This window comes from Monodelphis domestica, chromosome 3 (assembly GCF_027887165.1).
Source record: "Monodelphis domestica isolate mMonDom1 chromosome 3, mMonDom1.pri, whole genome shotgun sequence".
Taxonomy (NCBI): domain Eukaryota; kingdom Metazoa; phylum Chordata; class Mammalia; order Didelphimorphia; family Didelphidae; genus Monodelphis; species Monodelphis domestica.
In genome coordinates this window covers 233153593-233179007 of record NC_077229.1, presented here as the reverse complement: position 1 = coordinate 233179007, position 25415 = coordinate 233153593, and the positions used below count along the sequence as shown (strand labels likewise).

The 25415-nt window shown below is 31.5% G+C and overlaps 1 protein-coding gene and 1 long non-coding RNA gene across 4 annotated transcripts in view; one reads left to right on the top strand and one right to left on the bottom strand.

Moving 5' to 3' along the window:
- Positions 1 to 25415, top strand: part of ZNF407 (zinc finger protein 407) — a 670437-nt gene that overhangs the window by 400029 nt on the left and 244993 nt on the right. For all 3 annotated transcript variants that reach the window (XM_007487796.3, XM_016431724.2, XM_056823576.1), the window contains 2 exons: positions 2401 to 2484; positions 16307 to 16427. In XM_007487796.3, coding sequence (XP_007487858.1) covers positions 2401 to 2484; positions 16307 to 16427 — 205 coding nt within the window. The remainder of the gene's footprint in view (positions 1 to 2400; positions 2485 to 16306; positions 16428 to 25415) is intronic.
- The window catches only part of LOC103101872 (uncharacterized), a 99459-nt gene that overhangs the window by 22843 nt on the left and 51201 nt on the right, over positions 1 to 25415 (bottom strand). The gene's annotated exons all lie outside the window — the stretch shown is intronic.

Below are 25415 nucleotides of genomic sequence, written 5' to 3'. Positions count from 1 at the left end.
TGGCTGTTTTCTAATAGAAAATAAAGGATTGGTTTCCGTGTCTTTCTACATTTGAATGCAAAATGGCATACTTGAAACTAATTCAAGTTGTTAAGAAAAGAACCATTTTCCATTATATCCATGCTATCATATAAACATAGCATGTTAAATCAACCTCTTCTGTGCCAAGTGAAATATTGCCTTTAGTTTCTCCTAAAAGTTTAAAGGTTGCAAATCCCAAAGAAATAATAATGAAATTGTTAAACATATTTACAGAAATATTCTTATCTGAGCCCAACTATATCCCCTTGCTCCCCTGAAAAGCAAATGAAAATTGAACTGAAGATTAAAAAAAAAATCAAGCCATAGAGGTAGATGTGAAATATAGTACAGTAGAGACAAACGTCCCATATCAAATCTCATATGTCATGAAACCAAGGTCACTAATGTATCGGGAATCAAATCAGATGAAAAATAAAAAAGCATTACTCTATATATTAAATAGTTATTGTGTATTCAAATGTAAGAAAAACAAACTTACAAATGCAAAATGCACATATTCAATATGAGTTAATTTAGTGTACAGTTTTCTGGGATTTACCACTTAAGATTATTCGCATTTTATATTTCATAGCACAAATCTAGTTTACTAATGTTGAAGAAATAGATAAATAATAAGAATTCTATGTCCTCATTGGTTTTTAAGACTACTACATAACATGCAGTATGTCTAAAATTTTTACCTACGCAACCTAAGCTATACATAAGATGTAGAGAATAATATTTGAATAGAATTAGAACCATATTTTAATTTTAGAGAGAATTTTATTATGTGATGTTCCAGAGTTACATATTCAGTGTTATCTAATTGATATTATAGCCAGTCAGAAAGATTTATATTCAAATTGATTAAATAATTAAATGAATATTTAATTATAATTAAACTTTATTTTTCACAGCCCATCTATTCTATTCCTTTGATTCTGTGATGATTTCATGATATTGATGAATAAATTTTACTCCCCAAAAAGGGAAATGATTATAGGAAACAATATTTTTAGATCAGATACTTATATTAGCAATAATGATTATGAATAATTTGATAATATAACTTTGGAAACATGCATTAAATATACTTTTATTTACATGGTTATTATTATACCCTCATTAATACTATAAATTTTTGAAATAATGATTTTAGAATGCCTCTTTTTAATAACCAGAGTTATTTTACCTTTTCTCATGTGGTCTTTTTTTTTTTCTCACACTAAAAAATACAACAATAATTCCAAAATGTCTTGAGTTCAGTCCAGTTCTTATTACATGCCCCCTCTTTCTTGGCTCCCATAAACCCTCAAAATGTTTTATGGCATAGAAATTGTATTTTTGTAGAATGGCTTTGAAAACTTGTTGCATTAAATATCTAAATTAGTTAAGTAGGGAAAAGTGATTTATTCCATGTTCAGAAGACTATTTTATAATTTTGCTGTCTCTCTCCAAGGTTAGCATCATTATTCCATAATGCCCTTCTTCGTGAATTTTATGGGATTTAACTGCCTAGCTTGCCAGTACTTATTGCTTAAATATGCTTCGGTAGAAAGATATATTGTATTTATAAACCATAGGGCAAAATGTTAGCTAGAATAAAAATATCCCCCAAAATGATCATTTACACACTTCTAACAAGTACTATCTCCCAAATATATCCCTAATTGTTGCAGTAGCTTAGAATGAAGAATTATCTTTAAAAAAGGAACAAAAGGAATTTTTCTGTAATTTCTAGTAATCCCCAGACTTGCTTTCTTTATGTCAAAAAAGTTTTCAAAACATAAACAGAATTTAATTGCCATTGGTAGTGAGTAATGCAGATTTTATTGTTTCTTGAGCTCTTCAATATGTTCAAGAAAACCATTTAATTCACATTATTAAGTAGAAAGTTATAAAGGAAGATCTTGATCTAATCAGGTAAAACATTTTCCATATCTTTAAGTTGTTAGTAAATTCAATATATTGTATTTAAGCAGAATCATATATACTGTATATTAACTTTTCTGAGCAATCTTTACTCAGCATAGAAAGGCCAGATGTATGGGAATTGTAAAAAATCAGGATATGCATAAAAACTGTTCAAGTGCATAAAGCAGCCCCATCTGGAAGACATCTAACAGAAATGAAGTTGTACAAAACCATTCCATTGATAATAAAGCTAATTTTTATGGGTCTGACAAGTATGTAATTATGTTCAGTGGTGCTTTTCAGATTTTATCACAGTCAATAAACCGCAGTGGTAATTTCATTCCCATTTGACATATTTACATGGAAACATTTGATTGGAGGAATTAGTAACCCTGAAAGCCTTGATAGATATGTTTTAATGATCTGTGACCTCCGCAGTCCCTCATCTGTTTATTGTTGCAACAGGCGAGAAGTCATTCCTGTGTGACCTTTGTGGCTTTGCCGGTGGGACACGGCATGCCCTCACCAAGCATCGGAGACAGCACACAGGTCAGTAGAGCTGCCGCTGCCCTTTGGTATTTTTCCTGCAGCAAAAGCTTATCTTCTAGTGTGGAAACTAAAGCAAGTGAAATAAAATATTCCAACACAAATAATACATGGGTTCATCATTTGTTTTGCCTTATTTCATTTTTTTAAAATCCATGTGCATAGGCTTCAGAGCAAATGCTATTTGAATAGGTAAGACTTTTAATAATCTAGTTTTTGTATGTATAAAAAGAGGCAAATCATATATCTGAGGGATAAGGTGCCTTTGGTAAATATTAAATAGAAAAAAGGCTCGTCCTTCTCTTTTTTTCTCTCTCTCTTTCTCTTGTGTCTCTGTCTCTCCCTTACACATACACCCTCCTCCTTCTCTTTCTCTTTCTCTCTCTGGCCTAGATCAATGAGCCTACTTTCTCTTTGGCAAGAGAATTTGGAAAGAATTTCCCTGAAGGATTCCAGGTGAATATTAGAGATTGCATATTTGTGGTTTCAGAGTGAGGGGAGGGATGTATTTTATTGGCAGTATTAGATCAATTATCCTTTCACCTTTAAAATTTCAGATGGATTTTAGTGAAGATATGTAACTTTCCATAAGACTTGGAGCATAGTTGTAAAGTGTGTTTCTCTTTGCAAGTGGTATATGTATGTGGTATGTGTTCCCATTTGCACAACTTAATAACTTGGGAAAGGAAATAAGGTTCCCTTGGTTATGAAGACTAAATAGTTACTTGACTTTAATTTTTCTGAGTATCTTTTTTTACTTTTTTAATTGTGAAATGTATGAGCAATCACCTTTTTATTATTTGAATCTTTGGTTAACATGATAAGGGGAAAAGGGCCAGTAAAAGGTAATCACTTAAAAATCAGCAAATGTGTCTGAAATGTTGTGTTTGGTGTTTTCTAAAATTTATTTATTAATCTGTTTAGTTTAACAGTAATTCAAGGAGCAAAATATTTTTATCTCAGTAACATCTGTGCTAGTTATTATAATCCAGAGATTATCAATAGCATCCATTGGATTAAAATTACTATATAAAATAAAGGTTTTTATATTGAATCAGAATGGACATGGCTGCCTTTACTGAGACCAAGAAAATGAATTTTAAATATAGCCAAACACAATCCAATTTTTATATTCATGTACTCATGTCAGGGTTTAATATTTATAGTGTCAAATGGTGTTCTGGTATGCAGTAGACAGTCTTCAGTCACACCTTTGACTGATCTAACTTCTGCTCTATGTTTTAATACTAAAGTTTGTCAGTTTATTGCCACTTGAGTTATGACTATTTAAATGTTAGCAGTAGCTAACCTCATCCCAACCTGGTCTGGCCCTGGAGAGCTACATAATACTCTTGCATGATACTTCTGTCAGTGTGGCAGGGCTCTCATGATCTGGCATGTGCTCCACTCTTGCCACCCCAGTGGAGACACTAATGCTGTGATCAGAGGCATTTACAGGTGATAGATCATGAAGCTTACATCTAGCAGGCATAACTTTATATTTTATGTCAGGAACAGAGGCTCCTTATTACTTTGCTATTAACTTTATGCTATACAGGACAATGTCTCAGAGACAGAGGGATCTATCTTTTTGGCATTTATCTGCCTCTGTGGCACAAACAATCAGAGATGATTCTTTAACACAAAAATCAGCTCTTAAGTCTATTTGCTTCAAAGAAAACATCCTGGTACAACTCGGCCTAAGGTTGGGGCTGTTATCCTGGATTTGCAATATTTTCATCCTACTTACATTTTTTTCTAGGTAAGGCTTCATACACTACACTTGGAATCTATATTTCTCTGGTGCATCCCTGTTTGACATGGTTTACCCTGTACATAGAGTACCCAAGCAAATTACAATCAGGTTCGAAAGGGATAGGTATCAAAAGTGCTCTAAATGGCTTAAATAATTCCCTGCTGCAATACAAACTGTCTAGGGGCCTGACACAAAACATCTTCCATTCTAAGATTTACTTTTATCACCTGTCAGGGACCCTTGATTCAAGGGCAAGGGAGCAAATCCTCATGTGTAGTTGAAGAGTCCTGCCCAGCACAATAACCCCCACTCTAGAGGAATGAGGTATATACGCAGAGAGAGGATAGTCAGTCTTGATGAATATTTGGTGCAGAAAAGGGCTCCAGCCCTATCTTTGTCTCCTTTATGTAGTTGGTGCTTCCATCTTCTTCTTCCTTTCCTCTCAGTGGTCCATAAGTTCCAACGCATTTTTATAATGTCTTTTTGTTGTTGTTGTTTGTGTTTGTTTTTGTTTTTAGCAGAGGTTAGTAACCTTTAAGGAAAACATTTTTAAATAGGGCACTCCAGTAAATGAATACCTGGTGTGGTAAAAAATTATGATCTGAAGATATGAATATGAATATATATGTATATAAAACCTTCGATGGTTATATTCTTTTCTAGCTTATAAGTTATTTAAATAAATGCTTCTTATTCTAAATTTAGACAGTTTCTACATATTATGAGGAGGAATGGTAAAGTTAGAAAAGCACTAGACTTGGAAATAGGAAGGCCTTCATTCTAGTTATGCTTTTGATGCTTATTAGCTATATGACCACTGTCAGAGCCACTGAGGCAGAGTTTCTGCATCTGGAAAATGAGAATAAGAATACCTCAAAGAAGTGCTATGAAGTTCCAATGAGATGATGCTTGTTTAAACCTTGATACATATTAAGTAAAGATCAGACATTAATATTCTTACCCTTATCATCGAGTCTTGCTGTATATTCTACAAATCCTGATACTACTAGTGCTGAAGCATAAATTAATAATTATTCTTCTATTAAATTAAAAGTTAAGTTTATGTCAAGTAGTATAATATTTTAAATACACATTGTAAGGTAACCCTCCTTATACAGTAATACAGAGAATAAGATGTATTTGATGCCTTGTTTGGAATACTGGTTAGAGAACTGGCCATAAAATCAATATAACCTAAGTTCCAGTTCTGCTTTTGACATATATTGGCTCTATTACCTTGGGCAATTTCAGTGCTCCAGATAACTCTCTTAACCCTGTAAGTTTTGGGAGAAATTACTGTTCTTTGATACTAGAGCTCTCTACCCCAATTCAATGATAGAAATTAACTTTGTTACCTTATACAAGTGATGGTGAACCTATGGCACAGATGTCAAAGGGGCCATGCAGACCTCTCTCTGTGGACGCTCAGCACTCTCCACCCCATTTGTTACTAGTAAGGCAGAGGCAGTCTGGTGGGGAGCTATTCTCATCCCCCTTTCCACAATGCTTAATGACATTTTTTGACATCATCTGCCCTCTGCCCAGCAGCCCAACGGGAGAGCTTTCTTCTTCCTCCCCTGTGTGGCATAATGGGTGGGGCATACCCAGCATGTTGGGGGGGGTGCAGCATGCCATGTGGTTTCAGGGGGTCACTCAGTCTCTAAAAGGTTCACCATCACTTCCTTATAACCTATTCAAAGGTTCATTAATTTAAATAAGGAAAAACTTTTATTACAAGGTAGTCTTAACTATTAGCTAGTAGGACAGATTTTGTTAATATTTCTGAATCATTTGCTTTGGATTCAAGATATATAAGAAGGATGAAATATTAGATGATGTGTCTATCAGAAGAAAAAAGTATCATCTTTCTGTTAATAATAGAGCCTACATTTACGGTATTCACAAAACTAAGTCAGTCTTAGATCTTATTCTCTGCTTTTTTTTCATAATAAGTCCTTTCATCCACTTAGATTGCTATCTAGTATATTTAATAGTAACAAAATCAGTCCATAAAATTATAAATGAGATAAAAGAGTTATTATCATGTGTTAGAAGGAACAAATGAAAATGTCTACATTTCTTATGAATCTACAGCTTTATTAGATGATTTTTTTTTTGGTCATGAATCAAGATTATAGTAAACTGAATCTGTTTTATAGGATCATGTGGACATCTTTAATTTGTCTTTTTACATAAAATTATATAATTCCAAATTTTTAATAATGACATATAATTTTACAAGCCTTGCATCTTAAAGCTGAGCCTGTGTTTTGGTCAAAGTTTAGGTGAAATAACATCTTTTCTTTATAGTAGCCTGCCATAGAGTGAGTGCTTAATAAATGCATATATGTGTGCATGAATACATTCATTCATGTCAAATCTGAACATTAAACAATTACAGTTATATCAAGTACTATTCTTAAATGATATTGTCAGAATTTAAATAAATTTTCCATTATAAAAATATTATAAAAATAATGAAGTTCACATAGAATATACTATATTGAATTGTTTTTTAAGACTCTGTGTTAAACCTTTGAACTAAAACATTTAGTGTTAAGAACAAAAATTTGAGTGGGGCCTTAATTTACAGCATTTACTTAAATAATACAATACATAAAATTATATATTTTGCTCAGATGCCCCCTCCCAAACCATGAATAATGGATGACTTAAGGAAGGATTTCAGCTCAGATATTGTACACCTAAGCAATTAGAATAAACAAGTTAGCAGTGAATTATGGTGCTCTAATTCCATCAAGCATGAAGCTTTTGTGGTTTATGGAGTCACCAGAACATTTTATTGGAATTATAATCCCATAATTCAGAATGCTTCTATTTTTTAAATTTTATATAATTCAGGAATCAGACTTATAATCTATACTATGTACTAAAATTTTAAATATGGCTTATGTATCTACCTGCTTATATGATCATATATCTTCATTTCAGTTTTTGTACATCTCTGGATATATGTGTATGTGTGTGTGAGTGTGAATCTTATCTAATAAAAAATTAATAATATACTTCTTTTTAGTCATATGAGTGCTTCACTTTGTGTTTCTATTTCTCATGTGAGCTACACTTTGACTTTTAATATGCATTACTCAGCATTCCATTTAATGAACAACTCAGTTCCTCTCTGTGACCAAAATGTTTGTTTGCAAATGTATTTATTTATGTGTTTTGGGTCATATGTTAAGCATTTGAAGTTACTCATTTTTTCTAGAAAAAAGTATAATCACTATAGAAATAAAATTTTTCATGATATTAACAATAAATTCAGTAAAAATTTTCAGAAAATAAGAATAGCAAGCATTTTTAAAATATACATTTGGATAACATGATTTTAAATACTGATTTCGTTTACTCAGAATAATGAACTATCTTGTTTTATGTTTTTTGTAATACGTATTCCAGCTGTAATATTCCTATATCAAACTATGCCTTTTTCTTTGTGACAAGCATGTAAGTATCAGAATCTGAGAAGTTAGTTGGTAGATGAGAAACAAATAGTATCAAAATTATCAAATGTCCTCTGATAAAGTTTTGAATGTTAATGTGTTAAGAGAGGATATCTTGTTTGCAGTAATATAATTTAGAGAATTATATAGTCATAAACTCAGAGAAAGTTAAGAGCTGGAAGGGCATTCAGATTTTATTCAGGTTATATAATGTCTCAGGCAAGAAAGTGGAGGTCTTTCTTAGCAGCCTAACCAGTGGGGTCATCATTACTGCTGATCCAAAGTGTGAGCTTCAGAAGGTAAAAGAAGATTTGGGAAATAAATTACTTGTTAACATGAAGATAATGAATAAGATTTGGATTTCTATAAAATCTCTAATATACTATAATAATTTGTAAAGTAAATCAGAGAAAAAATATTTTTGGATACTTTCAAATATAATTTAAAATGTCCAAATGGAAAAGGAAGGAAAATGTTCATCTAATAAACTAAATATATGGAGAAAACTTATAGGAAGAACTATAGTAATAAAAACAACAAGAAATTTCTAAAAGACAAATAAGAAAAACATTAAATTAAATTAGGAATAAAACCTATGGCCTTGAACAAAGATACATAGTTTTGTGTGTGTGTGTGTGTGTGTGTGTGTGTGTGTGTGTGTGTGTGTGTGTTGTGCATAGTATAAAGTTGATGATTCCAGTGGAAAAAATGTAAATTTAACTTCATAGATACAACTAAAATTTGTTGGAAATAAGTCATGATTGGAATATAGGTTTTGAATGTATATCTTTTTTTTTTTTTAACCCTTACTTTTTGTCTTGGAATCAATACTGTGTATTGGCTCCAAGGCAGAGGTGTGGTAAGGGCTAGGCAATGGGGGTTAAGTGACTTGCCCACAGTCACACAGCTGGGAAGTGTCTGAGGCCAGATTTGAACCTAGGACCTCCCCGTCTCTGGGGCTGACTCTAAATCCACTGAGCTACCCAGCTCGCCCCTTGAATGTATATCTTAATAAACAGGAACCAAAGAGTTGTAAAAAGATACAAGGTAGAATTAATATATTAATAAACCATTCAAATTTGGCATTTATGAACAGAGGAGAAATTATACTAACAACATTTAGGATAAAATCAATGTATAGACAATGGTTTATTATATACCAGTCACTGTGTTAATTGAGGTAGCAAAAGAAAAGGTGTTATTTGCATATATTATAAAACATTTTTATAGAATGAAGACATAAAGTTGTTTAGGATGACATGGAAATATACATAATAATGGATAATTACATTATTCTGATATCTTCTGAAGCTTTAACTTCCAAATCACCACTAATTTGTTGTCATATTAGACAATTCACATTACAAGGTTTAATTTTCTTATTTGTTGTTGGCTTTTCCCAAATTCAAATGGACTACCTTGGAAGGAGATGAGGTATTCCAAACCTTACATAAAGCTTTTCAAAAAGTGTCTGAATGATTTTTTGTTGAAAGCGTAGTTGATCTTTTATTGTCAAAAAATAAATTTCTTTAGATAGCCTCTGAGGTTCCATATGTCTTCATGTTTCTAAGTAATATGAAACATTATTTGGAGCTGGATTGTGAAAAGGCCAGGCTAAGGAGTTTGCATTTTGTTCTCCTGAGTAGATGGAATTATGAAACCACTTTGTGCTAATATTATCAAACCTGTGTCTCTGAAAAAAAATATTTTTGGAATGCTATGAGGAGAATTGATTGGGGCTATTGGTAACAGGGAGACCAATTAGGTCTATATTGCTATTACATAATAATCACCATTTTTATCTTGGTTGAGAGTGATGCTGATTGGCACATAATTGCAGATGGCATTGAGGATGAGGAATTGAATTTTTTTAGAAGAAAGTTTTTGATGGCAGCATTAGTACAGTTTTTCAACAGTTGTTACAAATTGAACCCAGATTATAAAACATCAGAAAACCAGGTTACTTATTTATATGGGGGGAAAAAAAGTCAAAAGAAGAGGGAAAAGATTGTGGCAGTGATCTAGAAGGAGGGGGGAGAAGGGGAGGGAGAAATGGATTAATTCTGTTTTAAAGGTGAAATTATAAAACAACTGAAATTACACCAATCACCCTTTATAGTTCATTCTAGTGTTGAATTGCTTTAGTCATTTTAAAGCTTAAAAAATAACTAATTAAACTGTGACAGCAGAAATTCTGCCCTTTCCTTCAAGGAAAAGAAAAAGAATGCTTCAGTTTCTTCATAATAATATATCTTCTTATAACAGCCACCTATTGGTTCTTGCTTACTTTTCTGGTCTCAAGTAAAATAAGTGTAATAATCCCTCTTTTACTTGATAACCTTTAAAATATGAGAAAATAGCAATCATGTCTTCCATTCCTCCTATAATCTAAACAATTCTGTGTTCTCATAATGGTATTTTATAGATTTGTTTTGCATTTTTATCATCTTTCTTTGGCCATTTTCTATTGTTTCAACATCTTAAAATAGTGTCTAGAGTCAGACGACTATGGATGTTGCCTAGCTAGAATACCTATTGTTCAACAACACCATCACCTCTCATGTTGGTTTCTACTTCTATACTTCATGCACCCATGACAAGTGGCGTTATTTTTTTTGTCTGCCTTTTCATACTGAAATTCATACCATATTGAAATTATAGTCCCCTAAAACTCCCAATCCCACTTCTTCAATACCCTACACCCCAACAATGATCAGTTTTCTTGCTATATTGCCCTCTATTTTCTACCTGTGAGTTTTTTGACTTGTTATTTATCTATATTAAGCTTTTACTTACTGAATTCATTCCATTCTTTCTGTTAATAAACATTATTTTTTCCTAATTCTTTTATTACAGATGTTAAGCATTACCCCAGATTCATATCCTCTGAAGATTTGATATGCATTCATTTACATCTTCATCTAAATCATTAGTGAAAATATTGGACAGAATAGGATCAAAGAAAATAGGATCTGGAAACCAACACATAGATTTATCAGTCATTATTCAGATTTGGCCAGTATACTCGTTCTAATGTTTCTTAACTGTACTCAGTCTTTCACCTATGTAAAAATTCATTTTTCAAACAACTTGAGTCTAAATCTCCATTCATCTTTTCTTATATGTACTTTTTTCTATTCATTTAATCATTTTGATATTTAAAAATTTTTATATTAGATATTTTGAAATTATATATTATATAGATATTTTGAAATTTTTGAGCCTAAATAATATATTCTTTCCAAAATATTTTTTCTCAAGATGTTGACTCTTGTATTCAGTCACAATATGATATATTCCTCAAATATCTAAAAATGGGAATGAGATGCTTAGTTTTTTCCCCCTTACAGTGACCGTTGTTTAAAAATACTTACAAAATATGCAAATGTTTTGGAATAAAAATTAGAAAGCTTAAAATTATTTTATTGATAAAATTAATGGGTTACTATTCAGTCTCTTCCCCCCACCATATATATACATTATTTTAGGGTTTTTTTTAGAATATTTTTCCATGGTTACATGATTCATGTTCTCTCACTCCCCTATTCTGACCCTACTACTGAAACTGATAAGTAATTCCACTGGGTTATACATGTCTTATTACTCAAAACCTATTTCCAAATTATTCAGATTTGTAATAGAGTAATCTTTTTAAAACCACAACCCACCTCTCGATGTGGATAGCATTCTTTTTCATAAGTCCCTTGGGTTTCTCTTTGATCATTGCATTGCTATTAGTAAAATCTATTACATTTGATCGTCCCACAAAGTTGCAATTATTACTATGTACAATGTTCTTCTTATTCAGCTCATTTCATTTGCATCAGAATTAGTAGATGTCTATATATATTTTTGTACAAACATTTTTTTAATCTCTTTGGGGTATAAACCCAGTAGTGGTAATTCCGGATCAAAAGGCATGTAATTATTTTAAAACCCTTTGGGCATAATTTCAGATTGCCTTCTAGAATCGTTGGATCAATTCACAATTCCACCAGTGATGCATTATTGTCTCAATTTTGCCATATCTCCTCCAACATTCATTATTTTCCTTTACTGTCATATTTGCCAATCTTCTAGGTGTAAGGTGGTGCCTCAGAGTTCTTTTGATTTGCTTTTCTCTAATCAGAAGGGATTTAGAACACTTTTTCTTGTGATTATCGATAGTTTTAATTTTTTTCATCCAAAAATTGCCTATTCATATCACTTGAGCATTTGTCAATTGGGGAATGGCTTGATTTCTTGTAAATTTAACTTCGTTCTTTATATATTTGGGAAATTAGGCCTTTGTCAGAGAATTTTGTTATAATTTTCCCCCCTAATTTGTTGCTATATTCAGTTTTCATAAGAATGAGGTACAACAAAGTATAATGGAAAGATTCCAGGATTTAATTGTTAGGAAATAATCAAGTTTCAAATTTTTCACTGGTTTGTGACAATGTTACAAAACAAACTCTCTTTCCTTGTGTGCAAACTGTAGGTTATCATACACAAATTATGTGCCTGCACAGTGCTGTCAATACAAGGGTTTAATGAATTATGTGTATTAAATCCTTTATATAATAAAATTTAACCATTTCATTAATGTCTTGCTATTGGCCACATTGACGAGTATTTTTACTATCTCCCAATTTTGTGTGTTTTCTCTCTTTTAACATTATTTTATATTAATAAGCAAAAACCATATCAAATTAATAATTATTTTTTCCCTCTTATCTGAACAGATTTTGGATTAATGACAAAAGATGGAAATACTTTCTATTGGAGGCATTATAGAAATATAGCCATTCTAATGGTATAGCTATGAATCAGTCTAATAATTCTGTGAATCAATGATAAATAATGATCAACAAAACAAAATGCCTATTAAAATATGACCCCAAAATCACACTGCTTGACATATTATGCAATTAGATTAACGAAAGAAATAGCCGAACCACACCAAATATTTATAGCTAGCCTTTTAAGAGTAGTGAACAACTTGAAAGTTGTGATGTGTGAAATATAATGATGTATGTAATGGGAATATATATATGTATGTGTATGTGTATTTAACTTCTGTGATTTAAGAAACAGTGAATATGATAATTATATAAAGAACCCTGTAAAAACCTATATTCACTGATAAAGTGAAGTACAATCAGTAAAACAATATAGTCAATAGAAATAATATAAATGAAAAAATCATCCTCAAAAATAATATATAACTTTATAATTATAATAAATAAGCTTCCCCCCCCTCAAAGAAATATGAGGATCTATTGTTCTCTTTTTTGCGTGTAAGATGGCAGTTTGTGGATTCAGAATACTGCAAACCTATGGTATTGATTAACTTATTTTTGTTTTCTCTTCATGAAGAGATAATTATCTATTTCTGAAGAGGAAGTCATATATTTCCATGTAAAATGACACAAAATCAAAAGATGTTAAATTGAAATTTTCATTTCAATACCTATTTTGGAGTTTCTCCTTTAGATTTCTGTAATATTTTATTTCAGACCCTTGTAATTTGTTTCTAAATCTTTATGACCTTATTTGATGTTTTCTTGGCAGAGCTATTGGAGTGGTTTGCCATTTCATTCTTCAACTCATATTATGGATGGGGAACTGAGGCAAATGGGGTTAAAGGACTTTCCCTAGGGTTACACAGTTTGTAAGTTCCTAAAACTAGACTTGAAGTAAGGAACATGAATCTTTCTGACTCTGTCAGGCACTCTATGCACTCTGCTACCCCAGAGAACTATTTAGATTAGAGACAATTTTTTTTTATCTTTGTATTTTCATTTCCTAACACAATTTCTTCCACATAGTAGGTGGTCAACAAATATTTGTTAAATTGAATTGAACATGTGGGCATTGATCCATATTGATTCAGCATCTGAAGTAATTAAAATTAACAGTTTTATCACAGTGTAACTATGCATTCGAGTTTATTTTACTTTAATGCAATATATTAGCTTAATATATTCCCATGCATTACTTTGTGTTGTTTTGCAACATCTTTACTAATTAAACATATTAAGTTTTGTTAATATTGTTTTCTTTGAACTCTTGAAAGATAACTTAAATTAAATAATTTAAATTGACATCAAAGTCAAATAGAATGGAATTCCTGATAGATCATATTGACCCAGACAATAAAAAATTAGCATAATTTATGTTTAAAGACTTACCTACAAGATTTAGAATGAGGCATTTCAAAATATTTTTAGCAATTCAAAATTTATGAGAATTTAAAGAATTTTTATCAGTTATTTAAAATGTGACTTTCTCTATATACATATTCATAGTTTTTATACTTTTAAAATCCTCTTGAGTGTTTTTGTATATTTTTAAATGCCCAAGTTATTGTAATTTTTAGAAATTTTAAATGCAAACAATTTGCTCATGAAACCTTATTGCAAATATCGATTACATTCCTACCATAGAAATATTGGTGTAATTTTACAGATGTCAAACTCAAGCAAATGCATAGTATCCTAATTTTCAGTCTGTTTATATAAGCCTTTCCTATTTTCTTATTGTCATATCCAAATTCAGTTAAAATGCATATCAAATAATGTCTCTGTGAGCATCAGGAACACTAGGTAACTTTCCTAAAGTTATATCTTTTGAGTGTGAGTATCCTCAAAAATATATAGAGCTTGAATTTGAATCTTGTTTCTGTCAATTATGTGCCTTCACAGTGCTGTCAATATAAATATCCAGGACAAACCTGGATCATTGCATTGTTGCTAATAGAAAAATTAATTACATTCAATTGTGCCACAGTGTATCAGTCTCTCTGTACAATGTTCTGGTTCAGTTCCTTTCAATCTGCATCAATTCCTGGAGGTTGTTCCATGATTTATATGGAATTCCTCCAGTTCATTATTCCTTTCAGCACAACAATATTCCATCACCATCAGATACGACAATTTGTTCAGCTATTCCCCAATTGATGAACGGCCCCTAGTTTTCCAATTTTTTTGCTTCTGCAAACAGTTTGGCTATAATTTTTGTACAAGTATTTTTCCTTATTTCAACAGTGGCGTGGCTAGATAAAAGGACAGGAATTTTTTAAAGCTCTTTGGGCATTGTTCTAAATTGCCTTCCAGAATAGTTGGATCAATTAATAATTCCACCACAGCATCATATTAGTGTCTCAATTTTGCCACATCCCCTCCAATATTTATTATTTTTCTGTATTGTCATATTGGCCAGGTGTGAACTTGTTTTGATTTGCAATTCTCTAATTATGAGAGATTTAGATCACTTTTTATATGCTTATTGATAGTTTTGATTTCTTTTTCTGAAAACTACCTATTCATATCCCTTGCCAGTTTATCAGTTGGGGAATGACTTTGATTTTTGTAAAATTTACTTAGTTCCTAATCAAATCATAGACTTAAAAAAATAACAATGTAAAAAATGCCTCTATGTACTTATAGTAAATTATAATCCTCTAGATTCCTATTCACATGTTCAAAATAGACTGTTCCCAGTCTAGTCATTCTGGAAAAAAAAAATTTAAAACTATTTCGAAATAGCTTTTAAACTATGCATATTCTTTGACACAGTGATACTACTACTTGGTCAATATCTCCAAAGAGATTTTTTTTAATTTTTATTTAATTAGTCAATTTAGAATATTTTTCCTTGTTCTTTCCCTCCCCTCCCGCTACTCCCTCCTGTAGTCAACGTGTAATTCCACTGGGTTTTACATGTATCTTTGTTCAAAATACATTTTCATATTGTTGATGTATACACTAGGGTGACATTTTAGATTCTACATCCCCAATCATATCCCCTATCGACCCATGTAATTAAGCAGATGTTTTTCTTCTGTATTTCTACTCCCACAGTTTTTCCTCTGAATATGTTGTTATATATGAATATGATACTACTATTATATTATAAGAAATTATGATGGAAATTGTTTCAGACAAAACTACCAAGTCTTCTCTTGTCTGATGCAAAATGAAGCAAGCAGAACCAGGAAAATAATTTATGTAACAACAAAAATGTAAAGATGAAGACGTAGAATGGAATTTGGGAATTCCTTTTGCTTGACTATACAAATTTTCAATGGATTTTGTTTCTTTTGCATTTCTCAGTGGGGGGCAAAGAAGAAAATGCAGAACTCTGGATAAAAATTAGTTTTTAAAAATAGATTATTTTGTTTTATAATCACAAATTATATCCTGAAATTTTTGGCTATAGTGTATCAATTCTACTCATAGGTTGAAAATATACTTATTCCTCATTTAATATTATGCAGAAAGCCCCAGGCTAAGTACTATGGAAGTACAATGTTTAGTTAAGACACTGTTCTTGCCTTCATGGAAATTGTAATCTTGTGTGTAAGTTGTAGGTACGATAGCTATAATGTAAGGAATGTAGATGAGAAAATAGGAGCAAAAGTGGTCTGAAAAGAATTTCAACTACTTTGTATTTTGTCTATCATGTAGTTATACTGAGAAAGGAATATTAGTTATTACTAGTATTTTGATAAATTACCTATGTAATTTGCCAATAGATATTTTTCTAAATTTAATTTGAGACATGTGAAGCATGATTTTTAAAAGTTCATTGTCAATTTATAATGTTTCTTGATACATTACAGGAGAGAAACCTTTCAAATGTGATGAGTGTAACTTTGCTTCCACCACCCAGTCCCATCTGACAAGACATAAACGTGTTCATACAGGAGAAAAACCCTACAGATGTCCCTGGTGTGACTACAGGTAATGGTTTACCAAGAAACCGATGTTGAGATGATATTTGGGAAATTACGTTGGTCTCAAATATCACGAATGTATAAATATGACATAGGAATTAAGGGGTCTCATTTGAATACTTTTAACAAACATATTTAATGACAGTATGTAAAAATGCTCATTTTATTGATAATGTGACTTAGAATTTAGTCATTTTAAGCCCAGCATACGTCAATCTATCTATTGCCATTTATGATTCATTTATATGGCCCACACATTTTGTTATTTATAATTTATGGTATTCTATTATTCATTCCCTTAATGTGTTAATGTGACAATATTTATATCATAAAGTGAAATTTTTCTTTCATTGTGAAACAGGGTTATTGAACAAAATATGAAAATTTTCCAATTAAAACCATCTTATTCTCTTTATTCATTTCTAAACTTATTCCTCTGGTGATGGATTAGATTTATCACTTTTTAATTAGATTTTATGTAATTGTTCAGATATAAGGCATTAAATATCTACTTAGTTTTTCCTTTGTGGATAGTTACACTGAGCTCTTATCATTGATGATGGATTTAATTTAGGATATTCAGAACTTGATGGCCTCAACACAATGTCACTACTAATAAGAGTATCTAGGAAACCTTATCCTCAGAGAATTTTTCCATTTGTTTTTGCATTGTAAATCTTCCATAACAGTGACAAATCCCTTTAGTCACACTACTATATTAAAGAATCACCAAATTTAATTCTGTTGTAAATTTCAAGTAATCTCTTATGCTTAAAAACAAAGAAACAAACAAAAAACAAACTCCTTACCTTCTATGTTCAAATTGATAGAGTTTCAGTTTTGAAACAGAAGTTTGTTAATGACTAGGCAACTTGGGGTTAAGTGACTTTCTGCACTTCTGAGTTTAAATTTGAACTCAGGACCTCCCATCTCTAGATCTGGCTTTCAGTCCACTGAACCTCTCATTTTTAGTCTTGTTTTCCTTCTAGATTCCTCTTTAATCTCAGAATGATCTGACTTAATTGAGTCTTAACTAAGCTAAACTTTTTGTAAACTACATGTTCCCTTTTGGAGGGGTTGCTGTTGAGTGATACTGCTTATTCAAAGTTGAATACGTCAGTATTGAGATGCCCTTGTAGTAAGGAATATCTAGGTTGAAATCTTATTTCCAACCCACCTACGCAGATACATAAACACAGACAAAGAAGAATTGCTAATCTAGATTTTTAGAGGAAGTTTATATAATATTAGTTTCATATGTAAATGATATAATGATTCTGATATTTAAAAACTCACATAGCCTCTCCTATTCTTGTACCACTTTCTTCCTGAAAGTGCCTGTATAGGTCATATAATCCATCCTACTCTTTTTGTACAGCTGAGAAATATGAACTTCCAAGTATTTTAGTGAGAGCTCTGTTGAAAGTCACACAGGTGATATCAGATAGGGGACTGACTCTCAGGGTCTTATAAATTCCAATAATAATTCTTTCTACTGTGCTACTCTCCATGAGATTTTATGTATGTGTTTATGTATTTTGAAATACCATTTTTCTTGACTGACATGCCTCTTTCCATGAAGAGGAAACCAAATGTTTTCTTACTGAGGAAGTATCTAGGTTGTCTTGGCTTTTGTTATAGGTACTTCTTTTTAAAACTATAAATTTTCATTGATTTTGCATTGTCTACTTTATCTTATATTTTCTTCTTCCCCAGAGAGAAATTATTAAAATAAATAATATTTTAAAGGAAAAGAAGATAGGAAAAAATAAACATAATCTGAAAATATATTCAGACCTATGAGACTCTGACCTCTCCAAAAGAACAATATCTTCTTATATCTCTTCTACAGTGCCCCTGTCTTTTTACTTTTCCAGTCTTCACTACCTTTTGTGGTTGTTATTTCCATTTAAATTGTTGTTGTCACAGTGTGCATTGTTTTTGTAGATCACTTTACTTCACCATGCACCAGTTAATCTAAATCTTTCCCTGCTTTTTTATATTCATCATTCATCATTTCTTATAACAGACTAACTGCACTTTCCTGCATCACACTTTGTTTTGCAGTTTCCCAAGTGATAGCTATCCACTTTCCTTTCAGTTCTTTGCTATTACAAAAAATGTTGCTGTAAATAGTTTGTTGTACATGAGGGTTTTCTCTTATTATCAATTAAGCCTACTAGTAGAATATCGGGGTCAAATGGTATGAAGAGTTTAGTTATTTAATTTACATAATTTCAAGTTTTTTTCCAAAATGCTTAGTTTGATTCAGAGCTCTGTGCACCAGTGTTTCCATGTCTTACATGAGAATATTTAAAAACAAAAACATTCCATATTATGTAATTATTTCAATAAGTGCAGAAAAGGCTTTGACAAAGTACAACACTCTTTTATGCTAAAAATCCTACAAGATAAAAGCATTACAAAATATCACAAATAGTTTTTCTCTAAAACGAAAACAAGTATTTCACTACATCTCAAATTTCCCAAAATAAAAGCAAAGATAGTGTGGCCTATTTCCTCTACTGTTATTTATGTGGCTCAAAAACATATTGCAATAGCCTGAAGAGAAAGAAATTAAAGGCAAAAAGGTTAGATAAAGTGGAAACAAAGGCCATCTTTTTTGATGAGAAGATGATTTACTTAGGTAATCTTAAGGAATGAGTAAATATACTAAAGTGCAGACTTCAAATAAACCCACAGAAAATCACTATTTCTCTATGTAACAAAATGCTGGAAGCTAAAAAAAGAAAAAGTTAAATCCCATTCAAAAAATATCCATAAAATGTTTGGTGATTTACCTACCAAAACACACCAAATACTTGTGTCCATTCCATTATAAGAGACTTTTTTGATAGGCTTATAATTAATTCCTCAAACTCAACATCTTTTTTCTATTTCTGCCCATGTAGTCTTTAGTATATTTCATTAACCAAGTCTTTTCAATATATATATACTGTTATTCAATTCTTTTTCCTACCTGTTTCAGACAACTGCAAGGGGACATCATGAATTTGTCAGAGACAGATCATGCCATATTAGTATCATTTTGGTGATTATATGGATGTGAATCATATATAAACAACAGTGGGAATCACAGGATTAAATGAAGTTGTAATAGGTTATAGTTTTTAAGAACTGCTTAATTTAGTAACCAAAGTAATCAAGTACCTCTGACCAAATAAGAGCTACAATTAAACAAAATAGAGGAGGAAGCTGTAGGCAAAAGCAAGAGATTAAGGGTGGGTTTGCATAGTCAGGGAAGCCAGTTGAAGAAACTTTCAGGAATATATGTGTTGTTGTCAACAGAGCTGTGTCCAGGAAGGGAACTGGGGTGTGATGGTGGGGGAAACATTAGAATACTTAATTATATGAAAGCCAACTTGAAAGAGGTCCATAATTGTCTTATGTGAATATTAAGGCAGCAACTATGGCCCTTTTTTGGTTTTGTTTTGTTTTTCCCATTTGGCAGTTAAAAGGAAGGCATCGGCAAAAGATCAGTGGGAAAGGTATATTAACTTTGTGAAACCATAGGAGAGAGAGATAAAAAGACAATCAGTCAAGAAAAGTAAGATTGATTCTCTGAGATAGGAAGATGCAGCAAAAGAGGTTATTTTTTTAAAATGGGTGGAATCAGTTTTTAAAAAATGCTGTGTATTGGTTTTAAGGCAGAAGAGACATAAGGGCTAGGCAGTGGGGGTTCAGTGACTTGTCCAGGGTCACACAACTAGGAAGTGTCATGAAATTTGAACCCAGGACCTCCCATCTCTATGCCTGACTCTCAATCCACAGAAAGCTATCAAGCTTTGTGTGGGTGGAATCATTTTGAGAAGGCTGAAGAATATTTTGAACTACACCTTAGGGGATTGTGTGCTATGCCAACAATTGATGAATGAAGGGAGTGTTATATTAAAACATCACTTTATTACAAATAATGTTATATAAGTAAAAACTTTTGGGAAAAAAATGACCTAGAATAGAATATATCATTTTAAGATCATGTTTAAGATTAATTAATCACTCTTAGTTATGATCACATTTTTAATAGAGTTCAAAACTCTCCCATTAAAGCAGTGATTATAACATTCATAGTAATAGTAAATGTTACAGAGTTCAGTCTGCTGTCTCTTATTCCATCTGACATCTATCTTTTTGAAAGTTTCATTGTTTTACTATCTAAATGCTTTGAATAGTCACCCACCTGGGAAGATATTATTACTTTTTGACACATTTGTTATGGTGGTGAACTGAGGTTACCTACTTTGGGATCCACATTTTGGGAGCTATTTTCACTTAAATTAAGGAACGCCATGAATAAAAATACATCTTACATTTTACTTAGAATTGTAGAATAGTTGATGCCTAAAGCTGAAGTAACCTATAGAGATCATATTGTCTCATTCCCCTCAATTTTTAGATGAGGAAATGGTATAGTCAAGTTGGATCTTTTTACAGGAAAATTAGCAATTTTCTGTCATCTTTTCTAGTATTCTTTACACCAAATGATACTTTCTCTCTTGGATACCCAGTTTCTTGTAGCTCACAGTGTTTTGCTCGTTAGAATCTGTAGTCTATTGATTTAAAAAAAAATTGGCTACTTATAGAGATCAAGCTCTCAAGAATCTGCACTGTAGATAGTAGAGAGGGCAATGATTTCTATTTTTTCATGCCATCTGAAAACATTCTATTTAACATGCATTTAAAAATATATATATAAAGCCTTAACTATGTATTCTCATAACAGATTAAATAATTGCACTTCAGTAAAATCTTTCATTCTTCAAAGTGTCTTTGAAGTTACCACCTTAGGTAATTTTCATTGTAAAACATATAGTGAATATTGAAAAATAACAGCTTGGAAATATGACAGAATACATTTCAGCTTATCTTATTTTCAAAGAAACATCCATTTGTTTCCTTTAATTAAAAGTGATTACAAATGGAGATTCATTAGTGCTCATTCTTCATTTCAATTTATTTCTGGTTAATCCTATGCTTTTACTTTTTTAATCTTTATGATTCAATTATTGAATTTGGATTCAGCAAAACCTGAATTTGTATCCTTTTTTTTTTCCCTAACTTTGGATGTGGGCAAATAATTTAAATACATTCATCCTAAGTTTCTTTATAAAACAAAGGTATTGAACTCAATGAACTGTATAGTCTCTAAAGCTATAAATTTATTGTCCTTTCATCCTATAAACTACAACTCAACTGATTTGAAAGCAGTTTTATAGTTCTAGCCAAGCTTTAAGTTGAATTACTTGATAGGAGTTCCAGTTATTTCCCTTACTAACATTATTTCAACTTAATCCACTGTATGTTAAGCTTGTTGAAACTATCCAGGCTTCCAATGTATTAACAAGGACCTTGTGTTTTTTTTAAGTAATATTGTAGAGAGTATTATTGATGTAGCTCTGATTTCATTAATGGTCACCCTGAAATCCCATTAATGCCCCTTAGACTTTCACTAAAAGGTTCTTTTAAAAATTAAATGAATTTATATGATCATGCCATTATCTATTTTATTAATTAATATTTTTAATCACATGGATGATTAGACATTTTTTATTGGCAGGACAGTTATTATTCTAGATAGTATTACTTTTGTCAATGAATTAAATTATAGGTGATGCTAGTGCAAAAATTGGTCTGAAATTAGAGACTAATATAATAGAAATTACAGTTATTAAATAGATGAAATTAATTTACTTACATCATATTATCAGAAGGGGAGAGTTATATCTGAAGAAAAAATTAAAATAGTTTTTTTTTTTTTACAAGAACAGAATTGGTAAGGTATTTGCCCTACCTAGTTCAACAGGAGCATATGAAATAATTTTGTTTCTGTAGAAAATTTAAAAACCCAGGATTCTTCCATATTCCACATATTTTTTAGACTTATAGAAATCCCAATAATATATAGTATACTCATAATTTCTTTATTGTCTTATTATTTCACATGTTATTTCATTCATCATATTAAACAAAATTTTTATTGGCAATATGTAATACTGCCTTTATAACTTTGGCAGTAAACCTTTTTTTATTCTTTTTTTACATTTGGTTTTGATGCCCTTATGAAAAATAGGGTAATAATTTTACCTGACAGAAAGTAGGAGATTATTCAAGTAGAATCATGTCACCTTTGTATAAAGCATTAATAATGTTCAGATAAAACATAATAATCAGAAAGTTAAGAATTATTTCTACCTCAGAATAAAATATATTTCTCATTTTAGGAGTCCAACATTGGGCAGAAAAACCAGTAGTGATTATTATTATTCATGAAAAACATGAATATGGGAAATTATCATAGATTTGTTTACAAAAGCATTGTTTAATTGGTCTTTTGAGCCTGGGGCTATTCTTCAAGTTTGCATTATTAATTTATCCAGTGACACCTCATCCTATTTAGATATAAACATATACCCTTTTTCTATGCACTATCTGAAATAACCAAATATCTTCACCATTTCAATATACTTCATCATTTCCCCAAAACTTTTTTCGTCATCAATTCTCTTCATAAAATAACATGTAACATTCAATTGGTTTCATAGTACACAACATTATTATTGTTTATACATCTTAGATTTTAAAATTGTTCATTTATTTAAAATGAGGTGATAGGCTATTATATTTCATTTTTATATTCTTTGGAACTCTATTACTGATATTAAGAATTTTTAAAAATATTTTCTTTGTTGAGCAAGTTTCATTTTTAAAGTAATAGTAAAAAAGGCTTTCTCCTCACATATAATAAAAAAATAATGTTTTTCTTGGACTATATTTTCCACAAAATACTGGAATTCTTTTCTTTGCAGACAGATGAGTAGACAAATTTTAAAAAAATGAAACTCTTTTCCCTTTAACTTCTCTTATAAATTCAGGGTTGTGTTCATAAGAGAGATGAATGGTTGTGGTGGTGGTGGTGATCAGTATGCTGCTCCTGGAACAAGTGCTGGACCTGAGATTAAACCCTCACCATGTCACTTAATACCTATATTAGTTTATGCAAATTAAAATTTCTCTAGGCCTCAGTTAACTCATTTATAAAATAAGCAGGTTGGACTATATGATCCCTTTGGTCCTTTATCCCTCTAAATCTGTTTCTTTTATATATTGGTATTAACTGGTCTTCATATAGCTCACATATAATGAAACTCTTCAGGATTTAAGGTGTCTTCAAAGTTATCACAAATTAAATTTAATTGAGTAGAATTAGGTTTATTGCAAAATGATGGAATAATATTTTTCAATCATACTGCTTCAAATCAAAACTCAAATAACAGGAAATTATTTGCTACATATAGTGTCAACTAAAGCTGAATCAGAATAAACACCATATAAGGGTTAAATAAAAACAACTTAAAAATAATCAGACAGCTTAAATGTTTAAATTTCCTAGTTGGCTTGTTTTATCCTTTCCCTTCTTTCCATTCTTGCTTTACTCCACACAATAGACTTAATTCAAGCAAATTTGTTATTTGTTATAAGTTGAGATCCCAGCAGAGCAGTAAATCACCTCAAGCCTCCCCTTGCCCCACAAGAGGTGACGTTGATTCTACTCAGCTACTTTAAGAAAACAGATTAAGTGGTTGAGTTGTGTTAGAGAGACTATTGAAATTGTACATTGAAATAGTAAATATCATCAAAAAAAATGTCTAGAAGAAAGAACTTTTGTGCCTGACAGAAAGGTGATGGGGAATTTGGTTGGTCAGTCCTCTTCCAGAAGAGGTTGCTCTGGATTAGGACAGAGCTTGTCCACCCAAGTCCCACTCATTGTTCAAGGAGTCTGATAACATCCAACCTCTAAAGCATAGTCAGGAAGGAAAGGAGAGAACTGTGAGAACTGTTAATAAGTGAAAAGGACTTAAGTCTAAGGGAGAAAACTTGAATCAAAACATAGACAAATAAAACAATATAGAGATGCATAAAGGTAGATAAAGAGGAAAAAATTAAAGAGAAGTCTCAATACAATGAACAAATATTGAACTTCTGGCCAATATGATCATGTGAATTGAGATATATTTCCCAGTTCTCACACATACTCCAAGAAAACCATGAAATTTCAGCACAGTTAATAATTATTTTTAACATCTGACAAGAATTTTCAGTAGGAGGATATTAGGGAAATGGCAATCAGTCACTAGCAGGGACCTTCAGAAAGTTTGGAGGACAAATATTTTTCTTCTTTCTTCTTGTAACCAGCCAGAAAAATATCAGTCAGTCAGCAAAAGCTTCAGGGTTTTTATGATCAGCTACAAGCAGCTAACCTTAGTTCAAAAACTTCTCCCAAGCTCCAGAAGCCCTAAGGTCTCTTAGCCTAGGTCGGAAGAAAGTTCAGCCTAGGTCAGCTGCTGACTTGGCTCCAACAGTCTTTTCCCAGGAACATTCCAAATGTAAAGTTACCTTTTGATTGACAGATGATGTCCTTTGCATGCATGTATATTCTCTCCCACAATAGGTAATTTCATTTATCTCAGAACTGCACAAAAAGACAGCCTTTGCTCATGGGTCAGTTAGAAAAGAGAACAATAGCAAAGTTTGTACATGGAAACAAGGCTGACTAAAGAAGTGTATAGCCTGAAGGGCTCTGTTCTTATGACAGAAAAATTGGAAAACTTCAGGGTACTCAGAATGTCTCAGGGTAGGAACTGTAGAAATCCCAGAAAACAGCAGTGACTAGAATAGTGTGATAGTGTTCCAATATTGGTACAGGCTAGGTATTCAAGCTACTCCTGTTGGCCATGGTATCATGTTCCAATTTCATATCCAACTTCTAAAGACAAATAAACCAAAGAAGACATTAATCAGTGTGTAAAACTTATTGTAGATAAAGAGATTCCTTAAAAAGGAGAGAGCAGTAAATGTAGACTAAGGAAAAAATTAATATGCTATGAGGACTAGACAGATATCTTGAAAACATAAACAAGGATAAGAAATGAAAAAACAAAACCCAGGAAGAAAGAAGTAGGAGAAATAAGTGAAC